Raw genomic sequence first — 27,716 nt, 5'->3', positions numbered from 1 at the left:
GGATAGGTAATGTAGACAATTTAAGCAAGGGCTGCAAGGACATCGCTAACGATGTCCATGCAGCCCTTGTTAAACGATTATCGGGCCGTGTAATAGGCCCAGTAAATGAGCTCCTATCTAGCAGATCGGCGCTCGTTTACAGTTATTATCGGACTCCCATGTAATAAGACCCTTACCGTACATCACCACATGAAGCCAAAACCAGACCCTCATGCGGTAACCAATAGACGTATGCCCCTCCTCCCCCCACTTCTAAAACTACCCTGATAATCATATATACCTATAGCTAAATGTGAGGTATAAAAATGATAGCATAAAAAATTATATGGATATGTAGTTGTCTTTCTGCAGACCCTGACAGGTATTAGCACTGATCAGACGAATTATATCCAGGCCATGACCGCACCCCGCATAGCCCCCCAATGTCTAACTCCCTAAGTGTCCCTAAAGCTCTAATCTCCCTAATTTCTTCAGAGAGGAGAGATTCTATCCCCTTCCCTGCTCTCCACATTAACCCCTATGTCTTATTCGCACCTCCCCCCTCCCCCCTATGATCGCTAAGGGGTTGTCCTCAGCGTCGGAATGATGCTGATCTTGGCTTGGTAATCAAGTAATCGAAAGATCTGGCCTGCAGCAGACCAGAGTAGTACAGCACTGATCTAATCGATCTAATAAAATTTTAAATCACCCCCTTTTTTTTTAAATAAACATATTTGGTCTCGCTACGTGCATAATCGCCCGAACTATTAAATTATCACATTCTTGATTGATAAATGGCGTAAGTAAAAAAAAAAGTGATCAAAAAGTCACATATACGCAAACAAGGTACCTATAGAAAGTACAGATCATGGCGCAAAACATGACACAGAAAGATTATCTGACAGATTATCTGCCAAAGATTTGAAGCCAAAGCCAGAAACAGACTATAAACAGAGATCAGGTCATAAAGGAAAGATTTTTCCTCTTTCAAATCCATTCCTGGCTTTGGCTTCAAATCTTTGGCAGATAACCTGTCATATAATCTTTCTGTGTAAATGGACCCTTACACAGCCCCATAGATCAAAGGATTAAAGCATTACAAGCATGGTCAGAGCAATTTTAAGGAACAGGAGGAGTTTTTACTCACCGTAAACTCTCTTTCTCGTAGTCTTCATTGGGGGACACAGACACCGTGGGTATAGGCTGCTGCCACTAGGAGGCTGACACTAAGAAAAAACAAAACAAGTCGGCCCCTCCCAGCAGGCTATACCCGCCCACTGGCACTGAGCTAATTCAGTAGTGAAAAAGCAGTAGGAGGAGCCGAAACAACCATAAAGAAAAAACAGTCCACACTCAAAATCTGAAAAAAACACAGGCCAACAGGCAACCTTAATCAGACAACAGAGGGTGGGTGCTGTGTCCCCCAATGAAGACTACGAGAAAGAGAGTTTACGGTGAGTAAAAACTCCTCCTTTCTCGTGCGTCTTATTGGGGGACACAGACACCGTGGGACGTCCAAAAGCAGTCCCTTGGGTGGGAAGAGACAGAGTGGAGCTAAGAAGAGGAAGAAGCCACTGCTGCCTGCAAGACCATGCGGCCCAGACTCGCATCGGCCGATGCAAACGTGTCCACACGGTAAAACCTAGAAAAGGTGTGCAGCGAGGACCACGTGGCGGCCTTACAGAGTTGAAGAGCTGAGGCCCCATGACGAATGGCCCAGGAAGCCCCAACCGAACGAGTCGAGTGAGCTGCAATCCGGAACGGGGGCGACTTACCCTTACTCCGGTAAGCCTGAGCGATGGCGGAGCGGACCCAGCGAGCCAGGGTCGCCTTAGACGCTGCTGACCCCTTTCGAGGACCCTCAGGGATGACAAAGAGTGAGTCCGAGTGTCGAAGAGACTTTGTCCTGGAGAGATAGATGCGCAGGGCGCGAACCACATCCAGCTTGTGGAGCGCGCGCTCCCTTGGATGAGAGGGGGCCGGGCAGAAAGAGGGAAGAACAATATCTTCGTTGAGGTGGAAAGGCGAAACCACCTTGGGCTGAAAAGAAGCCACGGGCCTAAGTACCGCCTTGTCCTGGTGCAACACCAGCAGGGGAGGACGGCAAGAAAGGGCTGCCAATTCCGAAATCCTCCGGACAGACGTAACCGCCACCAGGAAAGCCACCTTAAAGGACAAGATGGCCAAAGGCACTTCCCGGAGGGGCTCAAACGGAGGGGACTGCATAGCATCCAGGACGAGATTCAGATCCCACGGGGGAACTGGGTGCCGATAAGGAGGTGCAATGCGCGCCACTCCTTGGAGAAAAGTCCTGACTTGAGGAACTGACGCCAATGGTCTCTGGAAAAAAACTGAAAGGGCAGAAACCTGGCCCTTAAGAGAGCTCAGAGCTAAGCCTGCGTCCAGACCTGCCTGGAGGAAGGCCAGGAGTTGCGCCAGAGAAAAGGGAAGTGGAGGCGCAGAACAGGCCTCACAGTGACGGAGGAAAGCCTTCCAACAACGATAATAAATCCTTGCCGATGCAGGCTTCCGGGCCCTGATCATGGTCCTAATGACCGCATCAGAGAAACCACGTGATTTCAGAATCCAGGTTTCAACAGCCACGCCGTCAAACGTAGCGTGGCTAAACGCGGGTGGCAGAGCGGACCTTGAGTGAGAAGATCCGGTCGGTCTGGTAGACGCCAGGGGACGTCGGCGGCGAGGTTCACGAGATCCGTGTACCAGGCGCGCCGTGGCCAGTCCGGGGCCACGAGGATTACCGGAAGTCCTTCCGACTTTATCTTTCTCACCACCCGCGGCAGAAGCGGGAGAGGAGGAAAGATGTAAGGGAGGCTGAACCGACGCCAGGGAATCACCAAGGCGTCCGAGGCCAGAGCCAGAGGGTCCCTCGTCCGGCAGACGAACTTCGGCAGTCTGTGGTTGAAGCGAGACGCCATCAGATCCACATCCGGTGTCCCCCACCTGCGACAGATCTGGGAGAACACCTCGGGATGCAGGGTCCATTCCCCTGGATCCACCCGTGCACGACTCAGATAGTCGGCCATCCAGTTGTCCACACCCGGAATGTGAACAGCGGACAAGGCAAGCACGGTTTCCTCCGCCCAGGAGAGGATCAGCGCCACTTCCATCATGGCGGCCTTGCTGCGGGTCCCGCCCTGATGATTCACATAAGCCACTGCAGTGGCGTTGTCTGTCTGCACCCGAACGGGGAGACCGTGGAGCTGTGTCTGCCAGTGCAGAAGGGAGAGCCGAATCGCCCGCAGTTCGAGGATGTTGATGGGGAGGCAAGCTTCCTTGGCCGACCAGGTTCCCTGAACCGTCAGATCGTTCCAAACCCCTCCCCAGCCCCGCAGGCTGGCATCGGTGGTCACAATCTGCCAATGAACGGGAAGGAAGGAGCGACCCAGAGAGAGGCTCGGAGACCGCAACCACCACTGAAGGTCTTGGCGGAGGCGAGCCGGTAGTTTCACCCTCCGATCTAGAGAGGGGAGTGACCTGTCCCACCGTGACAGCAGGAAGAGCTGCAGGGGGCGGGAATGAAACTGGGCAAAAGGGATCGCCTCCATAGACGCCACCATCTTCCCCAGAACCCTCATACAGGAACGTATGGACACAGGGCGGTGGCTGCAAAGAGCTCTGATATTGGCCTGAAGGGACTGCAACTTGTCCTCTGGAAGGAAAACGCGGGCCTGTACTGAATCCAACCGCATCCCCAGAAAAACGATGGACTGGGCAGGGACCAGGGAGGACTTGGAACGGTTGAGCAGCCAACCGAAGCGGGAGAGCGTATCCAGGGTGATGTGGAGGCTCTCTAAATTCTGGTCCTTGGATGGGGCTTTGACGAGTATGTCGTCCAAGTAAGGAGTTACTGAGACACCTCGAGCCCGAAGAAGAGCCATGACAGCCGCCATGGTCTTCGTGAAAACCCGCGGAGCCGAAGCCAGGCCGAACGGAAGAGCCACAAACTGATAATGCTCTTCCCCTACTGCAAAACGCAGGAAACGTTGATGAGGAGGATAAATCGGCACGTGAAGATACGCGTCCTGAATATCCACCGAAGAAAGAAACTCGCCTGGCTCCAGAGATGCGATCACAGAACGCAGGGACTCCATCCGGAAGTGAGATAGTCGGACGTGACGATTCAGACGCTTGAGGTCTAGAATTGGACGCACCGAACCGTCCCTCTTCGGAACCACGAATAGGTTCGAATAGAACCCGCGGAACCGTTGAAGAGGAGGGACGCGAACAATCACTCCCTTCGAGAGGAGGGAAGGGATGGCCTGGAAAAAACCGTCCGCCAGGGCAGGGGACCTGGGAGGACGAGAAAGGAAAAAAACGATCGCGGGGAACGGAAACGAACTCGATCTTGTAACCCTGTGAGATCAGTTCTCGCACCCAGGCGTCCTGAACATGAGCAAGCCAGACCTCCCGGAACAACAGGAGGCGGCCGCCCACCTGAGGAGATCCGGGTGGAGGAAAACCTTCAGGAGGAGGAGGGCTTGGAGGTGCCAGGCTTAAAGGGTGGGCGGGAGGCGGCAGATCGCGCCTGCCAGGAAGAACGGTTCTTAGAGAAACCGGACCTTTTGTTCTGAGGGGCCGCCGACTTTCCGGAGCGAGACGGCGGAAGCGACCGAAAGGAACGAAAGGAGCCTGGTTTGCGACGGGGATCCTGACGCTTGGGGCGCTGCTGGGGAAGATTGGTACTCTTCCCCCCCGTGGCATCGGAAATTATGTCATCCAGACGTTTCCCGAAGAGACGAGAGCCCGCAAAAGGAAGACTGGTGAGAGAACGCTTGGAAGCGTTGTCAGCCCGCCACTCCCGAAGCCACAAGGACCGGCGAATGGCTACAATATTGGCCGACGCAAAAGCCGAACAGGCTGCAGCGTCCAGAGAAGCCGAACAGAGGTACTGAGCCGCGTCCTGAACCTGTTGGGCGAGGTCGGCCAAGTCCTCGGCCGATACGCCAGATGTAAGGCCGTCCCTCAGTTGCTTAGCCCACACTGAAATGGACTTAGACACCCAAGTGGAAGCAAGTGTGGGAAGGAGAGAGGAGCCAGCGGCCTCAAAAGCTGACTTAGCTAAGGACTCAGTGCGTCTGTCAGTGGAATCCTTAAGAGACGACGCATTGTCCAGCGGAAGAGTCGTGACCTTGGTCAGCCGAGAGATCGGGGGATCCACAGAAGGTGGACCTGACCAGCGAGACACGAGGTCTTCGGGGAAAGGATAAAGAACCGACAAGTGTTTAGGCTTAGAGAAACGCTTGTCTGGGGTCTTCCAAAATTTGGAAAACAGGTCATCAAATTCCTTGTGACTGGGGAAAGTGCTGCGGACACGGTGGCCGCTTTTATGGAAAAAGACCTCATCAGCAGGCGATGGGTCCGGAGCATCCTTCAACTGGAAGGTATCGCGGACTGCGGCCACAAGGCTGTCCACAGTGGAAGCCGCGTGAGAAACATCTTCAGGATCAGAGTTGGAAACCGACTCTGAATCCGACAGATCTCCTGGCGAATGGGATCGCCTGTTAGGAGAGAGATGCGTGGGGGCCAGGCTAGTTCCAGGGGAGCCAGAGGAAGAGCGAGAAGAGGCACGGCGAGGACGCTTGTGGGAGCGGCTCCTGCCGGGACGGACGCCACTGACTGCCGGTCGGGATTGGGCGGGCGCTGAAGAAGTAGCAGACAGGCGGTCGAGGGCGGCCGCCACAGACTGAGACAACTGAGCCATCTGCGACACTGACTGGCAGAGAGAGCGCGCCCAGGCCGGGGCAGACTCCTCAGACTCCGGTGGGGGGTCCTGAGTAGGGGACAAAGACGAACAGGACTGCATGGAGCAAGCAGCGCAGAGAGGCTGAGAGTGGCCAGAAGCAGATTTAGTGTTACAAGACGTACAGAAATAGTAGGTAACAGAGGAAGGAGGAGGATGCTGGCGGCGTGTGGATTCAGATCTTGAGTCAGACATAATGAAAAAAATAAATATATATATCTATATTAGTAAAACCAGCCAGCTAGTGAATTCCTTCAGGCAGGCAGCTGTTGGAGACTAAGAAGTAACCAAAAAGCCTGCAGAATAACAGAAAAACATACAGTGAAAAACTCAGGACAGTAATAGAAAAAACAACCAGGCATAAGAGTCCCAGAGAGGCCTTACCAGACAAATCCGGACAAAAAAAGGCCGAGGTCCGGTCAGGGCACAGGACGGCTGCTGAGGGCAAGATGAGCAGAAGAAGCTGGCCAGGAACGGCAGGCTGGGGGCTGTAGTCCCACAGAATGAGGGCTCTTGCGACCGGGGAGCTGCAGTCTGCTGTACCGACCGGGCTGCACAGGAGCGCGTCACGAGCGGAGTGACGCGTCACGTGCGTGCGTGGTGACGTCAGGCGTCGGCCCGCGCGGGAGAGAAGACCGCGCGCGGGAAATACAAAAAAAGACCGGGAAGAGCGGCGTGCGGACAGAGGAGGCCGCGAAACCGGAATTCACGGGCCGGACCCCGGAAGTCGCGGCCCGTAGGAGAAGAGGAGGCCCCGCACCCGGCACCTACAAGACCGGCATCCCAGGACCCGACCCCCGCATGCGGTGACGGTAGTAAGACCGGAACGCCGCAAGAGGATGCGGGGGACACGGGAGCCGGAAGCGCATGTGAGGGGCCGCCGTAGGGGGCGGCGGGAGAGGGCGGCGGGCGGGGGCGGCGTCCGCTGGAGGGGACCGGGGGACCCGTACAACCCACGGGAGGGAGGGAAGAGAGAGCCGGGGAGGAACTACTTACCCCTCTGAAGCCCATAGGATCTTCTGCCGGCACTGTGCCGCGCTGCCGCGCGCAGCTTTGGGGGGCTGGGCGGGCAGGGGCTGGCGGAGCAAGTCCGCATAAGGAGCAAACAGACAGCAGGGCTAGTCTGTGTCCTGGGCGCTGGGTCCGGCCGGTGGCAACCTAGGGTAAACAGCCCCTTTCCAGTTAGGGTCTGTGCCCTGGTTGCATGAGGGGGGGATCAGGGTGAGTCTTTAAATGACCCACCGTGCCCCGACCTGTAAAAAGAAAGAGTTAAATTTACAGAAAAAAACACAAGCAGAAACTGGTCTGGAGCAACCAGACCTGCGTCTGCCTCCTACTGACACTAAGCTAAACTGGATTAGCTCAGTGCCAGTGGGCGGGTATAGCCTGCTGGGAGGGGCCGACTTGTTTTGTTTTTTCTTAGTGTCAGCCTCCTAGTGGCAGCAGCCTATACCCACGGTGTCTGTGTCCCCCAATAAGACGCACGAGAAATTTAGTTTTTTAAAAAGGTTTTACTTTTTTAAAAGTAGTCAGATAAAATAAAAGTCACATAAGTTTCCTATCATTGTAATTGTAACGACTTTAGGAACATATATAACATAACATGTAACATGTCAGTTTTACCATAGGGCGAAAGGTGTAAACACTAACACACACCCTCCATTAATAACAAAAAAATGGGCATTGGACTCATCTCTGGGAGCGCGCGCACGGCTTTGGATGGGGATATCGTGGCAGCAGGACTGGATCCAGGAGCGTGAGCTCGTGGGAGCGGTAAGTATATAGGTCTGCATCGGGGGGTCAGCCGGGCTCTGCCCCGGCACAGGGGTGACAGGTTCCCTTAAAGGGTGGGTTCACACGTAACGGATCCACAGCGGATTTCTTGCTGCAAATTCACAGCGACACCCGCTGCGGATAACTGCCCTGTACACTCTATGGGCAGATAATCGTGCAGCTGCGGGTTTGTCAGCAGCTCGTTTTGTTAACCCCCCCCCCCCCCCCCCGCTGGCGGAGCCTATACATCACCTGGTACCCGCTCTGGCTTGCCAGGAGGGTTCCCGACACGTCCCACTCGGCCAATCAGTGCGCTGCCCAGCCGCAGCGCACTGATTGGCCGAGCGGGACGTGAAGACACCGGGAACCCCGAAGTAAGCCAGAGCGTAGATAAGGTGATGTATAGTCTCTGCCGGTGAGGGGTTAACGGAGCGGGCTGTTGACAGATGGACATCCTGCTGTGAGATTGTCTGCCCATAGAGTGTACAGGGCAGGGATCTGCAGCGGGTCTCCCTGCGAATTTGCAGCAAGAAACCCACCCTATAGGGGGAATTCTCATAAAGCTTGGTATCCTCCATACACAGGATGGACGGCCTTGACCCCCACCTATTCTGATGACAGAAACATCCATTCATTTTCTGTGGGGCTTTATGGTAAACAGATCACTGATCTCAGCGAGACCATTGTTGGCTGCTGGTTAAAGCGCTCAATGCAGTGAAATCCTAGCTGCATTGCTCTCTGGGAAATACAAATAGGTAAAAAAAAGTCAGCGGCGCCTCATTTGAGTGACAAAACCCAGGACTAGGCAGATATCCCCCCAGAAAGGGCCCAGCCAGGGGGGGCAATCTGATGAAGGGAGGTAGAACTCCTGAAACGCGTAACTGCTAATTTTATGTGCGGTTTTAACTGATTTTATATAATAAATCAGACGTTTTATTTTTTTATCTTATTTTTTGAGTTTTTGAATAGGCTTATAGTTCCAAAGATGAGGGAGGATGGTGACAGGTATACAGGGTAAACACGGCAACTAATGTATAGGGAAACCACAATTCTCAGCATATCATCATACCACAGTGTAACCAGGCTAGATACAGCTTTATTACAGTCAGGAGGTAATTCACTATCAACTTAGGCTAAATATTAGATATATTCAGGACCCGACCGCTAGGGGGCAGAGAAGTCCTTCCCATTTGGTAGTAATTAGCCATACATGGTCTACTAAAGATGACGGACACTTCCTGTTCGAACATTATCCAAGGTGGAACGCAATTCCTAAACTTTGACCGTGTCCTGTCCACGTGCTCGCCGCTCAGCCAATGGCAAAGAGAGGAGTCGCTTCCAGGTTTAAACCGGTCGCTATGGAGACGCAGCTGACATCAGGAGGGGAGCTTGGCCGCCACGTCACCGTCAGCGACGTCACGACGAGGGGGGCGGGGTTAAAGAGACTAAGATGGCGGCCTCTATCCGGGAAAAACAGACGGGTGAGAACCGGGTGAAATAAGTCGGGGGCTGTAGGGAGTTATTGTAGACTGGCAGCGGTGACGGGGTGAATTAGCGACGGGTTTGTCAGTGTGAGGCTGCAGGACCGGCGAGGGGACCCTGGCAGCCATTCACTGTGACAAGTAGTGGGGAGTGAATGTGTGAAGTGACAGGAGAGGGGGCTCACAGTGATCAGGTCACGTGATATAGCCCCCCCCCCCATGTCTTTATGCTAGGGGGGAGGCCTGCTCCCTGTCCCCCTCATTATTGATAGGCTCTTGTGGTGGGGCCCCTGTCAGGATGGAGGGCCCCACCATATATAAGAGAGGGTCAGCAGCTTTATTCCTGTATGGCTGCCATTGCCTGCCACTCAAGACATTATCCTCTATCTGCATCACAGGTGTCAACCTCGCCGCACTCCAGATGCTGCAAAACTACAATTCCCATCATGCCCTGACAGCCAAAGCCTTAGCCATCCATAATGGGGATTGTGGTCATGCAACAGCAACTATTCAGCCACAGCATTTACCCCCTCCAGGAGGCAGACTGCGCTTACGTGGATACAGTCTTTCCCTGCACATATCTGTGTTCTGTCTTGGTCTCTCTGCTGGTAGAGACAAAACTTGCCTAACAACATGTAGTGGACTGCTGATTGCAGTGAAGTGGCTAAAATGTTAGGTCTATTAAATGATACAAGTATATAAAGAACCACATGGAGAGAAGTTGTCAACATTGACTATTCAAAGGAGAAGTCCGGCGGCGAGGTTGACGCCTCTCAACTACAGGGCAGGATAGCTGGGGGCGGGGGGTCTGACTGCCAGGACCCCTCCAATCCTGAGAATAGCCATCAAATGTGCCCCTTGTGAAAGGAGTGGCGCTGTCTGTGGGACATCTAGTCGTAGAGTTCAGCACACGGCTATGGTCAGATGTGCCATATAGAATGAATGACAGCGGGCGAGCAATCGCGGCTTCATTGGCTTAGGGGGTTGGTGAGGGATAACTTTTAGTTATGGGGTAACCCCTTTAAAAAAAGAAAAAAAAAGCAGCTTATCCTTGTACATATTGTTGTTTTTTTTCTCCCTGAATGGTTCACTGAGCTTTTCAGTACAGTTTTAGCAAACATAAAACACCTAACATACACCGTCCATATATATATATATATATATATATATATATATATATATATATATATATATATAATATGTGTGTGTGTATGACCGAGGAACATGCTCATCACATATGTGAATAGTAAAGTGGGGTGACCCTAGCTTAAAGGGGTTGTCCAGTGAAAATCTTTTTCTTTCAAATCAACTGGTGCCAGAAAGTTATATAGATTTGTAATTTACTTCTATTTAAAAATCTCAAGTCTTCCCATACTTATTAGCTGCTGTATGTCCTGCAGGAAGTGTTTTATTTTCAGTCTGACACAGTGCTCTCTGCTGACATCTGTGGCCGAGACAGGAACTCTATCAGTTTTCTATGGGAATTCCCATAGAAAACCTCTTCTGCTCTGGACAGTTCCTGTCTCGGCCACAGATGTCAGCAGAGAGCACCGTGTCCGACTGAAAATAAAACATTTCCTGCATGACATACAGCAACTAATAAGTATGGGAAGCTTGAGATTTTTAATACCAGTTGATTTGATAGAAAAAGATTTTCACTGGACAACCACTTTAAAGGTGCCCATTCACACTAGGGTTATGTCAGCCTAACCTGCCTACTATGTGGTGTGTTTGGGGTCATCAGACTTTCCTCCTGATGGTGCTTGTGAGTGGGCAGTTAGATTTTGGCCAGCTCTTTCCTTTGTCCCCATGGCTGAGAGGCTGTGGCCAGACCCCTTCAGAGCTGGTGCAGACTTTTGTGCGGCAGCCTTAGATCCGTTTGATTTTCAGAAGCATGCGCCTCTCAGTAAATCCGGCGTTGTGTGTTATGAAGGACCAGCCAGCCAGTACGCCAGTGTTAATAAAAATTCCCTCCCATATTTTTATACCTCTACATCAGCTGGACCACTGCTTTTAGAGTGGTGGTCGGTAACCTAGACAACAAGCTGTCAGCAATGGGAGGTAAAGCGCAGCGTATCAGGAGGAGTTGGCAAGTTTGGTAAATAAATGTATTTGCAAAAACATAACTTGACAAGTCCTACAAATATAACTATATTAGTTGAGATGAAAATACCCCTTAAATGAGTGGTAAGATATATGATAAAAGCCTTGATTTACTATTCTGCCACAGCATTTACCCCCTCCAGGAGGCAGACTGAGCTTGCATGGACACAGCCCAAGCTTTCCCTGCACATATCTGTGTTCCGTCTTGGTCTCTCTGCTGGTAGAGACAAAACCTCCCTAACAACATGTAGTGGACTGCTGATTGCAGTGAAGCGGGACAACTAGTGGCTAAAACTTTAGGGCTATTAAACATAAAACAAGTATATAAGGAATCACATGGAGGGAAGTTGTAAACATTGACTATTTAAAGGAGAATTTGAGGTTTGATTCAATGATGGTTACTGTTTAAATTGTATCTGTTAATAAAGTTTAAAGGTGTGATCCAGGATTAGAAAAAAAAAACACAGTTACATACTTATAAAAACAGCGCCACTCCTGTCCTCGGGTTGTATGAGGTATTACAATTAAGATCTATTCTCATAAGTGCACTAGAACTGCAAAACCCACATCTACATCAAGGACAGAAGAGGTGCTGTTTCTGGAAGAAAGCCTGAACAACCGTTTTAATTTTCCTTCAGAAGTGAGGAAGATTTGGTAATAGATGATAATGTAATTTGTTCCTATCATATTATTATGGCTCTATCCCCATCAGAAGGTACAGTAGATGTAGATTCCACTTAAAGGGAACCTGTCACCCCCCGTGCCGGGTGACAGGCTCCCGACCCCCCGTTAGAGCCCCATATACTTACCTAATCCCGCCGGGTCCCGCTTCTGGAGGTGGTCGGGGGACGGAGATCTCAGCCGCTGCAGCCCGGCGCGCGCGCTGAGAGATGAGTCCAACGCTCATAGAGAATGACGGAGCGCTGGACTCTCCTGTCATTCTCTATGGGTGTTGGACTCATCTCTCAGCGCGCGCGGCGGGCTGCAGCGGCTGAGATCTCCGTCACCTGACCACCTCCAGAAGCGGGACCCGGCGGGATTAGGTAAGTATATGGGGCTCTAACAGGGGGTCGGGAGCCTGTCACCCCGGCACGGGGGGTGACAGGTTCCCTTTAAGCTGGATTGCTGAGTCCAGCTCTATGTCCCCATAATACAGTGAAGCTGATTGTCTTCTCTGCAAATGCCCAGAAGGAATGTGAACAGAACAATGAGATACTATGCAATGCAGGATAAACAAATAAGAAATAAACCAATATCCTGATTAAATACTTACATATTTAATAAGGTTGAAAAAAAAAAAGAGTCCATCAAGTTCAACCTCTGACCCTATGGCAATCAGAATAAATTCCTGGATCACCGTCTTATCTCATGTAATCTAGTGCCCCTAACTTGTAATATTATATTTATCGCAAAAAGCATCCAGGCCCCCCTTGAACTTATTTAATATATCAGCCATGACAGCAACATATGGTAGAGAGTTCCATAGTCTCACTGCTCGTACAGTAAAGAATCCGCGTCTGTGCTAATAGTGAAATCCTCTAGACATAGTGGATGCCTCCTTGTTATGGTTACAGACCTAGGAGTAAAAAGACCACTGCAAAGATCTCTGTATTGTCTGTTCATATATTTGTACATAGTGATCAGATCGCCCCTAAGACATCTTTTTTTCTAGAGTAAATAACCCCAAGCTATATAACCTGCCTTGGTACTGTAACCCACCCATTCCCTTAATGACCTTTGTTGCCCTCCTCTGCACCCGCTCCAGTTCAGCTGTGTCCTTCTTATATACCGGTGCCCAAAACTGTACACAGTATTCCATGTGTGGTCTGACCGGTGATTTATAAAGAGGCAAAACTATCTTCTCATCTTTAGCATCTATACCTCTTTTGATGCATCCCATTATTTTATTAGCCTTGGCAGCTGCTGTCTGGCACTGATCACTAAAGTTGAGTTTACTGTCCACCAATACCCCCAGGTCCTTATCAGAAGCAGTTTTACCCAGTGTTTTATTATTTAGCACATAACTGTACTTATTATTTCTACGGCCCAAATGCATAACCTTACATTTATCCACATTAAACCTCATTTGCCATTTCACCGCCCAAGCCTCTAGCTTCTCCAAATCCCTCTGTAATATGATATTATTCTCCTCTGTGCTGATGACTCTATCCAGTTTAGTATCATGTGCAAAAATGGAGATTCTACTCTGTTTGAGTATGTTCCATCAATGTCCACCCTTTGTTTTCTATCACTCATTCAGTTACTTTCATGTGGCACAGTGTCAAATGCCTTTGAGTTCAGATCCACAACGTCCACAGCCTCCCCCAGTTCCAATCTATAACTGACCTCCCATAAAGGCTGATCAAATTAGTATGACAGTATATATCCCTTAAGGGTGCGTTCACACCTACAGGATCTGCAGCAGATCTGCTGCAGATTTGATGCTGTGTTCAGTTATTTAAATGAAATCTGCTGCAGAAAATCAGCTGCAGATCCTGTAGGTGTGAACGCACCATAAAAGATTATTTTTATTAAGATACTCCAGTATAGCATCTCTTACAAAAACCATAAATACTTTACCCACAATAGATGTTAGACTTACAGGCCTATAGTTTCCAGGATCACTTTTTGACCCCTTCTTGACCCACTTTTCTACTTATGCATTTGTATATCTTTTTTGTAGTTGCCTTAAAGCGTATGCTCAATTTTAATGTTCCACTTGTGAAGAGCACTGCCGGAGAGCCAGTATGGAAGGTAAGAATCTTTATATCACCACTGTGACAGGTACCCAGATCCTGACCAACCAAAACTTTAAGCTTGTCTATGTGGCATGAAAAGTTTTTTTTTTAAATTAGAAGTATGGTGAATTCTAAAATCTCGCAGCAGGCAAGGTGGAATATAGTAAACAAATGTTAATTACCTACCTCCGTTCCCTTGACGTGCCACATCACAGGCTCCAGTATCCCTGTTGGAACCCAATTTCCCCTTATAGCCAACCAATGTCATCACAACCTGGGGGGGAAAATGTCCGACCTGGCTGGTGAAGTACCCCATCAGCCAATCGGTGATGTCAGCGGTGTTCCACCCCAGTAACTGATTGGCTAAGCGGCCAATCCATCGGTCAGGTCTTGACGTCACTTGAGCAGGGGGTCCTGGATCAGAAGGGCAGCTCTGCAGAGGCACAGGAAGGGGTAGGTTAAACTTGTTTATTATGTTCCTCCCTGTCCTGCCTGCTGGGAAATTTTAAGTATCGCAAGACTTCTCCTTTTAATGGAAAAGAACATATTAGGCATGGGGCTACAAAGTCTTTTTTTTCCATCTCATGTCCATTTTCATTTTTACTACACATTAGTTGCATCTTGTATTCCAGGGTGGCATTTTTGTAAGTTTATATTTTTATGAGATGAATGATTTCCAGTGTGACCATATCAACATATTTTACGGCTTCATCTATTGTATACCAGGTCCTTATATACGATCGGTTTGGCCAAGACATCATCTCACCTCTGTTATCCGTGAAGGAGCTGCGAGACATGGGAGTCACCTTACACCTGTGGGTTTAGGACAAGTATTATTATGGTTTAAGATATTACAACCAACAATGGGAGAATTCATGACTAGTTGCTTGTTGTTTTTCCAGTCTCTTGCATTCCGACCGTGACGCAATCCCTGATGTTCCTGCTATATATTTTGTTATGCCTACAGAGGAAAATGTGGACAGAATTTGTCAGGTAACAAGCAAGACACACCATCAGTATTTTTTTTTTAATTACCTATGCTTTTTATGGCCACTTTTGGTAAATACTTAAAAAGGTAGAAAACAATATTAGTCCGACCAAAGTCCTCTCCAAAAGGAAAAGGACACTCACCTGTAGGTAGCTGTTTTGGGGTTCTTGTCCCACTGGATGCCTTTGGTGCAGCTCATTGACCAGGTCTCTTCTCATTATCTCCCACCTTGAGCTTTGTCAGAAGCATCCCTCTAGCCCAGTGTGTACCTTAGAGTTTATGTGGGAGGCGTAAAAAAAAACTTTTGATTTTAGCTCCAGAACATTGCTATAATTCACCAATGTCCTGATGCCAATCACCACCGCTCTTGACTCTACCCACCTGGTGACATGGGGGCTTGGTGATGCTGCTGGGGAATGGAAGGAGAGCAGGCACACAGCCTCAGGAGCATCACTGATTGGTCATCAGTGACAGCTCTAAGGGCCCTTTTACACGGAAAGATTATCTGACAGATTATCTGCCAAAGATTTGAAGCCAAAACCAGGAATGGATTTGAAAAGAGGAGAAATCTCAAGCTTTCCTTTATTACCTGATCTCTGTTTATAGTCCATTCCTGGCTTTGGCTTCAAATCTTTGGCAGATAATCTGTCAGATAATCTTTCCATGTAAAAGGGCCCTAAGCCTGCCCTCCCTTAGCTCCCCCCACCAGCCTAGTCCTTCCTGCTTCAGTTTGCGACTTCTTTGCCAATGTGCACCCTGCTCACCATATGTGCGAGTGTGGGGGCTTGGCAAAGCGAAGAGGGAACCATGGCCTCATCTTGTGCCTGATTTACCATTGTAAAAAACTGTACCTGTTCAGACTTGTTGTAGATTTCACCAAATATAATGAAAGACGTGCACCTCTAAAGAAATCTGCCATAGAGCATGTCAAGGCTTAGGTAAGACTGGAATACAAATACACTAGCCTTGATAAATCCCCCCTGATGGGCCTACAGAGTTTACCCATTAGCCTGTAAGTGTTTTTATGACAGCCACTAAGGCTTCTTTAGCTGGGCTGCTGCATTTAAAGGGATGGTAAATGTCACCAATCCTGGCAGTTTAACCCATTGTGTGCATAATGACCAGAAAAAAAAATTAAAACTGTGCGAAGAAAATAACCTACATCCTCAGTGCCCCGTGCGCTATAGTGGCATATTAGCAGGTTAGATACTTCTAACCTGCTGATGGTTTCTCTGTTATGCCCCGCTGATCTCTGAGATTACAGTTTGTGAAATACCTTTTCTTTTATAGATTATAAAATAAGTCACCTCTGTTTCAAATATTAGCCTATATGGCTATCTGTGGGGGCTTTTTTGTAGTTCGCCTCATGACTACAGATCCCAGCGAATTCCCTATTAAACTGCAGGGGTATACGCAGGTATACCCACCACCATTTGTACTGCCCCCACCACAAGACCTGTGAACCACGGAACCACCTGTGTGTTGTCTGATGTTTTTTTCATATTATAGGTGTTTTTTGTAATAGTATTAATCTGTACATGAGTATATCCCTAATATAATAATAATAATAATAATCTAAATCTAGTTTATTGTACTTATTCTGAAGTTGAGAGGCAGCGATCTCTCTGATCATGGTCAGTATAGTAAATAGAAATGCAGACAAAAACGAAGCAACACCAAAATAAATTCACATTCTTTATTCAATATGCAACATTGTAATGAAATATTACCGGCCCTTGAATAGTTGATCAGGTGACTCTCAGGTCAGGTCTGGTGGAGACTACAGAACGTGCCGCAGTCATTCCCACCCGTTTTCTATTATCCTGGTCTCAGAGTCACCGGACCTAAAGATCCAGAGGAAGGCGAAGAAACCCCCCGGAGAGTTTTACCTCAGGGGGGAAAAAAAATTTCTTCCTGACCCCACAAGTGGCGATCGGATCTGATCTCCCTGGATCAAAACTAGCCTGCTGCATACAGCTGTATATATGTATGGAGTATATAGGATTCAAAGACTTCACCCTGCAAGGAAAGAGAGAGACAATAATGCTGCACAATATGTTGTCCCTATAAGAATAACTATTATTATTACATTTATATCCATTATATATATATATATATATATATATATTATATACAATACATGTCCTGCTCCTAACAGCTTACAAACTATATAGTTCAGGAGGCCTGTCCTTAAAGGGGTAGTGCGGCGCTCAGAAATTATTCACAGAATAACACACATTACAAAGTTATACAACTTTGTAATGTATGTTATGTCTGTGAATCACCGCCTTCCCGTGTCCCACCACCCCCGCACGTGTACCCGAATGTGTTGGTGCATTATACATTACCTGATCCGTGTCGAGCCCGTCCGCCATCTTGTGCCAAACGTCATCTTCGGACGGACGGCCGAATCGCTGCCGCCATCCCTCCTCTGCCGCGTTATAACTGTGTTCAGCCGCGATTGGCTGAGCACAGTTATGCTCAGCCAATCGCGGCTGATGACGCGGCCGCGTCATCAGCCGCTCAGCCGCAATTGGCTGAGCATAACTGTGCTCAGCCAATCGCGGCTGGTAACACATGGTAACACCTGGTCTTGGTAACACATGTGTAGAGGCCCTGCTCCCCGCAGGAGCTTACAATCTAACTTACAACCTACCACACAGCAGACATACAACAGAGAGGCGGCTGTCTGCATAAGAACAGCCATTTTAAAAGGGTTTTCCAGGGAATGATGGCCAATGCTGTGCATAGACCATAACTCAGCTTTCCTTGGAAAACCCCTTTAAGGCCAGGTTCACACATGTGCCGAGATGAGGTGGTTACTAAACTCATGTTAGCTCCATGTGTGAACGAGGCCTCAGCGAAGAGCTCCCTACCTGGACGTGTCTTCTCCAAGCTGCCAACCTGTAACTAATAGCAGAAGCCTCAGCTCTACATCTGTATAGTCCGCACCATGTGTGACATCATGAGCCTTGTGCTTGTGATGTCATCATAACTGCCGCTGTTGTTTATGTATTATGCTTGCAGTCAGTGATAAGTGCTCAGCTGTGATTGGTTGCTATGTGAGCGATTTATTCCATCCAAAGGAAACAACGTTTCAGCCATTTCCAATCAATGTATGACGGTCAATGGTCCATATTTATATGGTGCAAACTAACATACATCCATATTCATGAATGAATAAATGTATAAAGTGCTACCAGTGCATAGAAGTTACATATATATTTACATATCAGCGCTTCTATAAACATTGAGACATAATCATAGTATGTGCTGATGTGAAGGATAAAAACAATGGGGGAGATTTATCAAACATGGTGTAAAGTGAAACTGGCTCAGTTGCCCCTAGCAACCAATCAGATTCCACCTTTCATTCCTCACAGGCTCTTTGGAAAATGAAAGGTGGAATCTGATTGGTTGCTAGGGGCGACTGAGCCAGTTTCACTTTACGCCATCTGGCTACAAGGGAACGTGTCTGGCTACAAGGGCGGAGGTATATAGCTGTAAAGGGACATGTATCTGGCTACAAAGGGGGAAGTATCTGTCTGTAAGAGGACATTTATGGGGATTTGCATCTGGCTGCAAAGGGGGGAGGGTATATGGCTGCAAGGGGACATGCATCTCTTTGCAAGGAGGAGGTAGCTGGCTAAATGGGAACATACCTGGCTGCAAGGGGCATATCTGACTTATGTGGTTACAAGGGGGCATACCTGGTTAGGTGACATATCCTATTGCAAGAGGCATATTTGACTCCATGGGACATATCTGACTGGAAGGGGAATACCTAACAGAAAGGGGCATAGGTGGTTGCAGGGGGCATACCTGTCTAGGGATATATCTGACTCTAGGGGACATATCAGGCTTCAAGAGGTATATGTGACTGCAGGGCATACCTGGCAACAAGGGGCATATCTGGCTGCAGTGGGCATGCTTGGTTGTATGTGTCATACCTGGGGGGGGGCATATCTGGCTGCAAGATGCATACCGGGCTACTGGGGGCCTTTCTGTCTAAAGGGGGCATGTCTGGGTACAAGAAGCATTGCATCTAGCTACTGGTGGGTATTATTACTGGCCACGGGGGCTGTTATTATTGTGTAGGTGGGGGGGGGGGTTAAAAATGGCTACAGGGGTCATTATAATTTGACATTACTTGTAATATTGTTATGGGGGGATCTGGAAATCAATTGCTGACAGCGACGTGATACAGAGCATATAGCAGCACTGTGATCTCTTTATTAAGACAATGATTCTAATCGGGGTACCTTGGGGGGGTGCTCGGCTAAAGCATCTCATCACCTGGGGGGTACTTTACTTGAAAAGGTTGAGAAACACTGCTCTAGCCAACCACTACCTTCCTCTGTACTATTGAGGGAGGGGTAATCTGGTACAGATTGGAGCCTCTTTGTTTAGCTATGGTGTTTATGCAATTTCCATTAAAGTCAAAGGGGGAGTTACGGAAAGCCACCTGTTATTAAGATAGGAATACCCATTTAACAACAGGGAAAGGCTTTTAAAAGGATAGCTTTAAAGAATTAATCCAGACAGGCCTACTCCCTATAAATATGGAGGGACATTAGAAAAAAGAGGTCTCCTGATGGGACACAATGAAGAGTAGCGTTGAGCAGATCTGTCAAAAGGTTCAACAGCGTTATCCGATCCCGAACGCTCGGTGTTTGATTTCCTGTAGCTGCAGAAGTTAGATGAAGGCCCAGGAAGTCCTAGAAAACATGGATAAAGTCATAGGCAATATGCAGGTTTTCATGGCATCCAACTTCTTAAAGCGACTCTGTACCCACAATCTTTACCCCCTAAACCACTTGTACCTGTAGATAGCTGCTTTTAATCCAAGATCTGTCCTGGGGTCCGTTCAGCAGGTGATGCAGTTATTGTCCTAAAAAACAACTTATAAACTTGCTGCCCCGTGCCCTACGGGTGTGGCTTAGACTATCTGTGCCCTAACCTTGCACCACCCCACCGTCCCTCCTCCCCACCCTTTTCATCATTAGGGTATTCCACTGGAACATTTTCTCCATGCTGAACATTGCACAGGTCCTTAAAGATCCAGCCCATGTGCGGGGATAAACTGTTGGGGAATAGGAGACAATCTGCCTGGAGCATTCCTAATGATGAGGAGGGCGGGGAGGAGGGACAGAGAGGGCCCCAGGACAGATCTTGGATTAAAAGCAGCTATCCGAAGGTACAAGTGGTTTGGGGGGGGTCAGATTGTGGGTACAGAGTCGCTTTAAGCCACAGGGAATGAAATGCGTGTGTTTTTACTATTTCTGCATATTAGTTGGAGTAGTTGTCTCCATCTTTTACCAGGGTTTTGCTCCTCTCAACTACACCCCATAGTTTTTACCAGATATTGTTTGCATGTGCTCTATCTGTTGTCTTTCTAATTTATTTATTTTTTTTTTTTTACCTTTTATGATAGGACCTGAGGACGCAGTTATATGAGTCTTACTATTTAAACTTCATTTCTGCAATATCCCGGAGTAAACTGGAAGACATTGCGAGTGCAGCACTGACTGCTAACACAGTATCTCATGTCTCAAAGGTGATGTTGATTTCTACTTAAAGCGTACCTATCGTTGAGGTGATTTTTCTGCTGCCATCTGTGGACCTGGCTTTGTATATTGCAATCAATATACACTGAGGGTGGTATTACACTGAGGACACTGAGGGTGGTATTACACGGGCCTATGGGGGCCCGATACTACCTGTAAACGAGCAGCGATCTGCAGGATCGTCGCTCATTTACTGGACCTATTACACGGCTTGATAATCGTTAAACAAGGGCTGCAGGGACATCGTTACTGATGTCCTTGCAGCCCTTGCTTAACTATATACATTACCTATCCACGTTCCAGGGCTGCTGCTGCAGTCCGCTTCTTCACGGGTCCCGCGCGCTCTAACTTCAGAGTGGCCTGTCAGCTGACAGGCGGCTCAGCCAATCACAGGCCGGGACCGCCGCGGAGGACCCGGGGAGAAGAAGACCTCAGCGCGCAGGACCCGGGGAGAAGACCGCAGCAGCAGCCTTGGAACGTGGATAGGTAATGTATATCGTCAGTTTCCGGCGGCGCACCGCTATTACACGTAGCGGTGCGTGGTCGGCGCCCGAAGAAAATAGATTCAAACCTATATCAACGATCAGCCAATGATCGTTGTCATCGGCTGATAGTTGTATTTATTACATGGAGTGATAATCGGCCGAATCGGAACGATTAGCGTTCCGTGTAATAGTACCCTGAGGGACACAGTGCCCTAGAGGGACACTGAAAATTCCCCTGCCATCGTCTTCTCCAGCAGCCACAGCCCGCACAGCTCTGGGAGTCTGGTCGTGACATCACCATGTTATCCAGGAAGTGACATCACCATGTTATCCAGGAAGTGACATCACCATGTTTATCCAGGAAGTGAAGCCTTGAGTGCAGGGAAAAAAGCACTTTATAAGCATTTCCCGTAATAACTGTATATTGGAGATTTGTATAACTTTTGGGGTAGAATACAATACTTTAATAAAAATTTTCGCCAGACTTCTCTTTTAATAAAGATAAACTATCATAATGAGTTATACTATGAGCGTGGAGTAGAGACTTTGCATAAACATTATTTTACTTTCTTCCAGGTTTTTGATCAGTACCTAAATTTTATTACTTTAGAAGATGACATGTTTGTGCTATGCAACCAGAATAAGGAGCTTGTTTCTTATAGAGGTAAGTAAAATTATTAAATGTGTTTACACGGACAGACTATTGTGTATGTTTTATATTGTAATCATTTTTAGGGTCCCACAAGGAACTTTTACATTGCAATAAATATATTTTTTTATTTTTAATTACATTCTAATACTTATGTATCACAATGCATTTTTTGCCTGTGCATGCATGCTCAGGCACTTGGTAGGACCAGCTCAGGTACGCACGAACAGGAAAATACCCTGGGGGCTTTTGCAATGGTGGTCCTATTTTATGCGATGGTTGCATACAGTATCTGCATATTGTAGCTTCGTTTTTCTTTCAAATCACCTGGTTTTAGAATGTTATATGGATTAGTAATTCACTTCTATTTAAAAATGTCAAATCTTCTAGTACTTACCAGCTGCTGTATGTCCTTCAGGAAGTGGTGTTTTCTTTCCAGTCTAAAACAGTGCTCAATGCACTGGAGTACCCCTTTAAAACAAATACCCTGCATCTATGAAACTTTGTGTACAGCACGCAGTAACAGCATTGTGTAGGACCACCCAAACAAAGGCTTCCATGGCTGTTCTTTTTGTTCCCTTTTACAAAGGTTACTATGAATTGGTGTGTTTTTGACACAACTACCAATATAGTAGGGATACAGCATAAGGCTACATCATGCAGTTACAGTATGCAATAACTGCATTTTATAGGACCACCCTCAGCCCCCAGTACCTTAACCCCTTAACGACCCAGGACGTACATTTACGCCCCCGCTGCCTGGGCCTTAACGCAAAAAATGCCCCATAGCCCCTCCCCCAATAAAAGTAAAAATCACCCCCCCTTCCCATTGTATACATAAAACACATAAAAATAATATAGTTAATCAACATATAATATACCGTAGCGTGCGTAATAGTCCGATCTATTATAATAAAACAATATTGTTCCTGCACGGTGAAAGGCGTAAACAAAAATAGGTAAAAAACGCAGATTACTTTTTTTTTTATTACATTTTATGTATAAAAAAAATGTTAAATTTTATGAAAAATGTTACTTATAAAAACTAGAGATCATGTTGCAAAAAATGATGCCCCATAAGACCCCATAGGTGAAAAAATAAAAGGACTATAAGAGTCACAATAGGGCCATTTTAAATATACCTATTTGCAAAAAAAAAGTTTTACTGCTAATAAAAATAGTAAACCTAGTAAACATGTGTTCAAAATTCAAAAATTTACTTGCATTTTCCAAGGCACAATCAGACAAACCTTCATTTGTTGTATAAGTAATACATACTGTTCTGAACTCCCATCACTTCATCTTATGAATGATTGGCTTTTGCCGTGGATGAACATGTTGTATTATGTGAAATATTCATTTCTTTATTTTATTCGTTCAGCTTTAAACAGACCAGACATCACAGACACAGAGATGGAAACCATCATGGATACTATTGTTGACAGCCTGTTCTGCTTCTTCGTCACGCTAGGTAATTTTTATTTATATGGCGAGGATTGTGTTCCTCTCCCCGTGCACCACTACATGGTGCCGTCCAGCTTTTTTTCTAGCTAGGTAATTTTTATTTATATGGCGAGGATTGTGTTCCTCTCCCCGTGCACCACTACATGGTGCCGTTCAGCTTTTTTTCTAGCTAGGTAATTTTTATTTATATGGCGAGGATTGTGTTCCTCTCCCCGTGCACCACTACATGGTGCCGTCCAGCTTTTTTTCTAGCTAGGTAATTTTTATTTATATGGTGAGGATTGTGTTCCTCTCCCCGTGCACCACTACATTTATCAAAGAGTGCCGTCCAGCTTTTTTTCTAGCTAGGTAATTTGTGGCAGTGGGATTGGGTTCCCTTTCCCCTGAATTTTAGTCATTTCACTAAACAATAAACTAAACTATAAAGTGTACCTGTTGTTATAACTTTCAAAATCTAAATCAACAGTATTTGTGAAATAAAATACGACATGGAGAGAAAGGAGCTGTTGCAGATCACACCTATGGCTGACCCTAATGCCTCTCGGCTACATTTAAAAACCGACGCCAGGATGTTGGTATATAATTTGATCAAAACATATTGCCCCATGTACAGTGTGCAGGTCTCCTGGTTCACATGAGTCCCTACACTAACTCCACACTGTGTCAGTCAGCGACCGTCAACCCCGCAAAGCGCGCACTAGCAAGGAAGGGGGGCCATAGAATGTCCCTGCAACCCCAATGTCACAGGACCAAACCCAAGGGGCCCCCCAAAACCCAGCAGGCACCACCGGCGGAGAAAGCTGCCACTAAGTAACACATGTGTGAATTTGATCTTGCTACTGACCATTACTCTTGCAGGTAGAATGGGAAGGATAGGAGGTACTTGCCATGTGTGCACAGGTGCTTTCTGCTAATTGGGGTCACATGGGTCTTACTAAGAGGAGTGCCAACTGCTCAGAAAAGGGAGAAAAGTAAAATACGACATGTGCACGCTTTGCGGGGTTGGCGGTCACTGACCGACACAGTGTGGAGTAAGGGCCCTATTACACCAACAGATTATCTGACAGATTTTTTTAAGCCAAAGCCAGGAATGGATTTGAAAAGAGGAGAAATCTCAGTCTTTCCTTTATGACCAGTTCTCGGTTTATAGTCCACTCCTGGCTTTGGCTTAAAGAAATCTGTCAGATAATCTGCTGGTGTAATAGGGCCCTAAGTGTAGGGACTCATGTGAACCAGGAGACCTGCACGCTGTACATGAGGCAATATGGTTTGATCAAATTATATACCAACATCCTGGCGTTGGTTTTTAAATGTAGCTGAGAGGCATTGGTGTCAGCCATAGGTGTGATGTGCAGCAGCTCCTTTCTCTCCAGGTCGTATTTGCGAAATAAAGTTTGCAATATACATTCATTATTTCTTTTGTTATGCTGTAAAACAAGAAATCCAGGTCCAGTCTCCAGAAGGCAGATTTTCTGACACAGGAATTCCGACCTGTACAGAGTCACAGCTCCATCAGTCACATGACTGCCTTCTCTGTGAGCACTCAGATGGACTGGGAAACACTGGACTTCCTGTTTTCTGACTCTTTGAGAAAAAGAGTCAGAAAACAAGAAATGCCGTGTTCTCAATGATAACTAAAAAAAAATAAAATAATGAATGTATATGTACATATGTGATTTGGATTGTATAACGACAGGTACACTTTAAAGCAGGGGTGTCAAATTCAAATAGACAGTGGGCTAAAATTAAAAAATTGGACAAAGTCGCAGGCCAACCTTGATAATTATTGAAGCACGAATGCGACGGTCCTTGCACTGTCAGAGCAGCGTGCGGTGTTCCTGGCACTGTCAGTGGTGTGCGTCTCCTAGTGCTGTGCACTATGATAAATCACATGATAAATTGCTATGCCATGATGAAACCCCAACCCTTGTAATAGCCAACCCCCTAATATTGCCCCATGTAGTAGCCAACCTAACCAAAATTGCCCCACATAGTAGCCAGCCCTCCCAAGTGTCCCATATAGTAGCCAGCCCTCCCTAATAGTCTCTTATATAACAGCCAGTCCTTCCCCGAAGTCTCATATAGTTGCCAGCCCTCCCCCTTAGTCTCATACAGTAGCCAGCCCTCCCCGTAGTCTCATATAGTCGCCAGCCCTACCCCGTAGTCTCATACAGTAGCCAGCCCTCCCCCGTAGTCTCATACAGTAGCCAGCCCTCCCCCGTAGTCTCAAATAGTGCCCAGCCCTGTCCCATAGTCTCTTATATAGTAGCCAGACCTCCACCATAGTCTCTTATATAGTAGCCAGCCCTCCCCAGTAGTCTCATATAGTAGCCAGCCCTCCCCATAGTCTCACATAGTAGCCAGCCCTCCCCCATAGTCTCTTATATGGTAGCCATGGCGGGCAAGATATAATTCAAACTCTAAATTGCCTGGTGGGCCAAAAATATTGGCACCGTGGGCCAGATTTGGCCCGCGGGCCAGAATGTGACATGACTGCTTTAAAGGGTTTTTCAGGGGTATACATTTTATTTTTGGAAAGTACAAAGTTAAAAAAAAAAAATAGAATTGCCATTATTCACCTCCTATTCTCAGCCTGTAGCATTCACGGGATCCCACTGATTTCCACTGATGTCCACACTTGGGCCTCTTACACACATCTGTAGTCTGCAATTACAAACAGTATAAGACCCATTAACGTCTGCGGGCCAATGCACGCGACCATAGATTCCACGTCTATGCATTTGTCCTGAGCTTCCATAGGCTTTAGATCACAGTCAGTGATTGCGGGCAGCTCGCAGAGTCTCATCTGTGGACCGCTTGCAACCATGGACCATGCACTATGGAAGCAAACATGGATGTATGTAAGGGGCCCTAATGCATCACTGGCTAATTCTTCAAAGTAACTGATATTAAAGCTGAGCTTCTTTTTTTTTTATTGTTTTGGGGAAAAATTGTAGATTTTATTAGTTTTGTTTAGGGGCACATATTACTTTTTATGCTTTTATAGTCTGGTAACTTAAAGATGTGATCCTTTTTATGACTTGCATTACACTTATATATTACCTGCTTGTAACAGGCAGCCTGTTAAGGCCCTATTCCACGGAACTATTATCTGCCGTATTCAGCCGATATCGGTCTTTAAGGCCGATAATTGTCCTGTGGAATAGAAGGCAACGAATCCGCCATCATTGTTCATGTCGGCTGATCGTTGCGTCGTTTGTCTTTCAAACATGTTGAAAGACAAGCGACTGTGATAGCAGCAATCTTCCGTGGAATAGGAGCGGCGGCAGCAGACCGCCACTATCTTCTTTGTGCTGCCTGAACGATCCAGTGATCCCCCAGGCAGCCCCTCAACCCCAGCTGCCCCCACACTCGCCCGCTGCTGCTGCGTGGAATTGCGGCAGCAGCGAGCGGGGAACGAGGAGCAAACGAGCGCTGACCGCTCGTTTGCTCCTCTCGTTGGCCTGTGGAATAGAGGCTTTAGACCCTGGTCTTAGTAAATAAGCCGCTTTGTGTCAGTCTTGCTTTCTTATCTTTGAGTGTGTGCTTATAATTCACTTTAAATGGCGCCACCCTGGTCATTAGAGGGATTAGAAATTGTGTCTCACATTTTATAGACACAGTCACTTTTTATTACAGTTTATAGGCACAGGTACACTGGTAATGATGAATTTGAAGTAAATGTGACTTAGGTATTGGTGTGATTTCTCCTCTCTTCTATAGGGGCTGTACCGATCATCAGATGTCCAAGGGGGAATGCTGCAGAGATGGTCGCAGTGGTGAGAGTTACATTATTAATTATAAATATTAAAGATGTCAGGACATTAAAGAAGCTGACACCCTCTAGATTTTGTCTCCATACATGAATATACTACTTTCAGTGAAGTTTGCAAAAATGTGCCATGGAAACATATGGAAGAAACTTTGTAATATATCTTATCATTAAGAAAATCTCTTTCTCTGTTTATCAACTCCCCCCCGCTATATGTAATGTTTAAACTGGGGGAAAAATGTTAAAACTATTTAGAAAAGTAAGGGCTTTTAGCTTCCCTACAGTCAGATTTATTTATGCTGGTGTTATACAAGTGTTGTATCTTGGTTGTTAGATAGCATGGCATCTAGGTTGTGGTCATTATTCAGAAAGGGAGGACCCTCAGTTACCCAGTTGCCCAATGCAATCATGGGGTGCTATTGGGTTGTCATGGCATGTTGGGGCATAGTGAAGGGATCTACGCCTGCCTTTATTGTGCTTCTTTTAAACCCTGCCTGTGACCAACGATCATGCTTTGTAAGGTGCTGGATCCATGGCAGTCAGATATTGATGGACAATATGGTCCTAGAATACCCCTTTAAACAGAGATTAAAAAATAAAAGATATTGTTTGTTATTCCACTGAGAGTCTCTCAGCGATCACTGATAGCACTGTGGATGGTACGTGGAAAGAATTATTGCTCCAAACTATTTTAGTTGACCAAATGAAGCCGTATAGCTTCTGTTAATATGTTTATGCATATATCCCATATTATGAGACGTGTGCGTCCCTCTGTTAACACCGTCATATTACTTTATAGAAACTGGACAAGAAGTTACGCGAAAATCTTCGAGATGCCAGAAACAGCCTATTTACTGGAGATAATCTTGGGACAGGACAGTTTAGGTAATGACTTCAATAGATGAAATGATGTTGTACGTTATAGCCACCTGGAATTGGTTGTGTGGATGAGAACC

At 47.0% G+C, this 27,716-nt stretch overlaps 1 protein-coding gene across 1 annotated transcript in view; it reads left to right on the top strand.

The window, feature by feature from the left end:
• Positions 1-8,879: 8,879 nt before the first annotated feature.
• Positions 8,880-27,716, top strand: part of SCFD1 (sec1 family domain containing 1) — a 68,501-nt gene continuing 49,664 nt past the window's right edge. Inside the window, exons 1-9 of the mRNA XM_069951365.1 lie at positions 8,880-8,994; positions 13,781-13,851; positions 14,562-14,650; positions 14,738-14,828; positions 20,258-20,380; positions 21,452-21,539; positions 22,906-22,995; positions 26,712-26,767; positions 27,560-27,645. Coding sequence (XP_069807466.1) covers positions 8,964-8,994; positions 13,781-13,851; positions 14,562-14,650; positions 14,738-14,828; positions 20,258-20,380; positions 21,452-21,539; positions 22,906-22,995; positions 26,712-26,767; positions 27,560-27,645 — 725 coding nt within the window. The 5' untranslated portion in view covers positions 8,880-8,963. The remainder of the gene's footprint in view (positions 8,995-13,780; positions 13,852-14,561; positions 14,651-14,737; positions 14,829-20,257; positions 20,381-21,451; positions 21,540-22,905; positions 22,996-26,711; positions 26,768-27,559; positions 27,646-27,716) is intronic.

The sequence above is a fragment of the Dendropsophus ebraccatus genome, chromosome 13 (assembly GCF_027789765.1).
Source record: "Dendropsophus ebraccatus isolate aDenEbr1 chromosome 13, aDenEbr1.pat, whole genome shotgun sequence".
NCBI lineage: Eukaryota > Metazoa > Chordata > Amphibia > Anura > Hylidae > Dendropsophus > Dendropsophus ebraccatus.
This window is presented reverse-complemented; position numbering and strand designations above follow the sequence as displayed.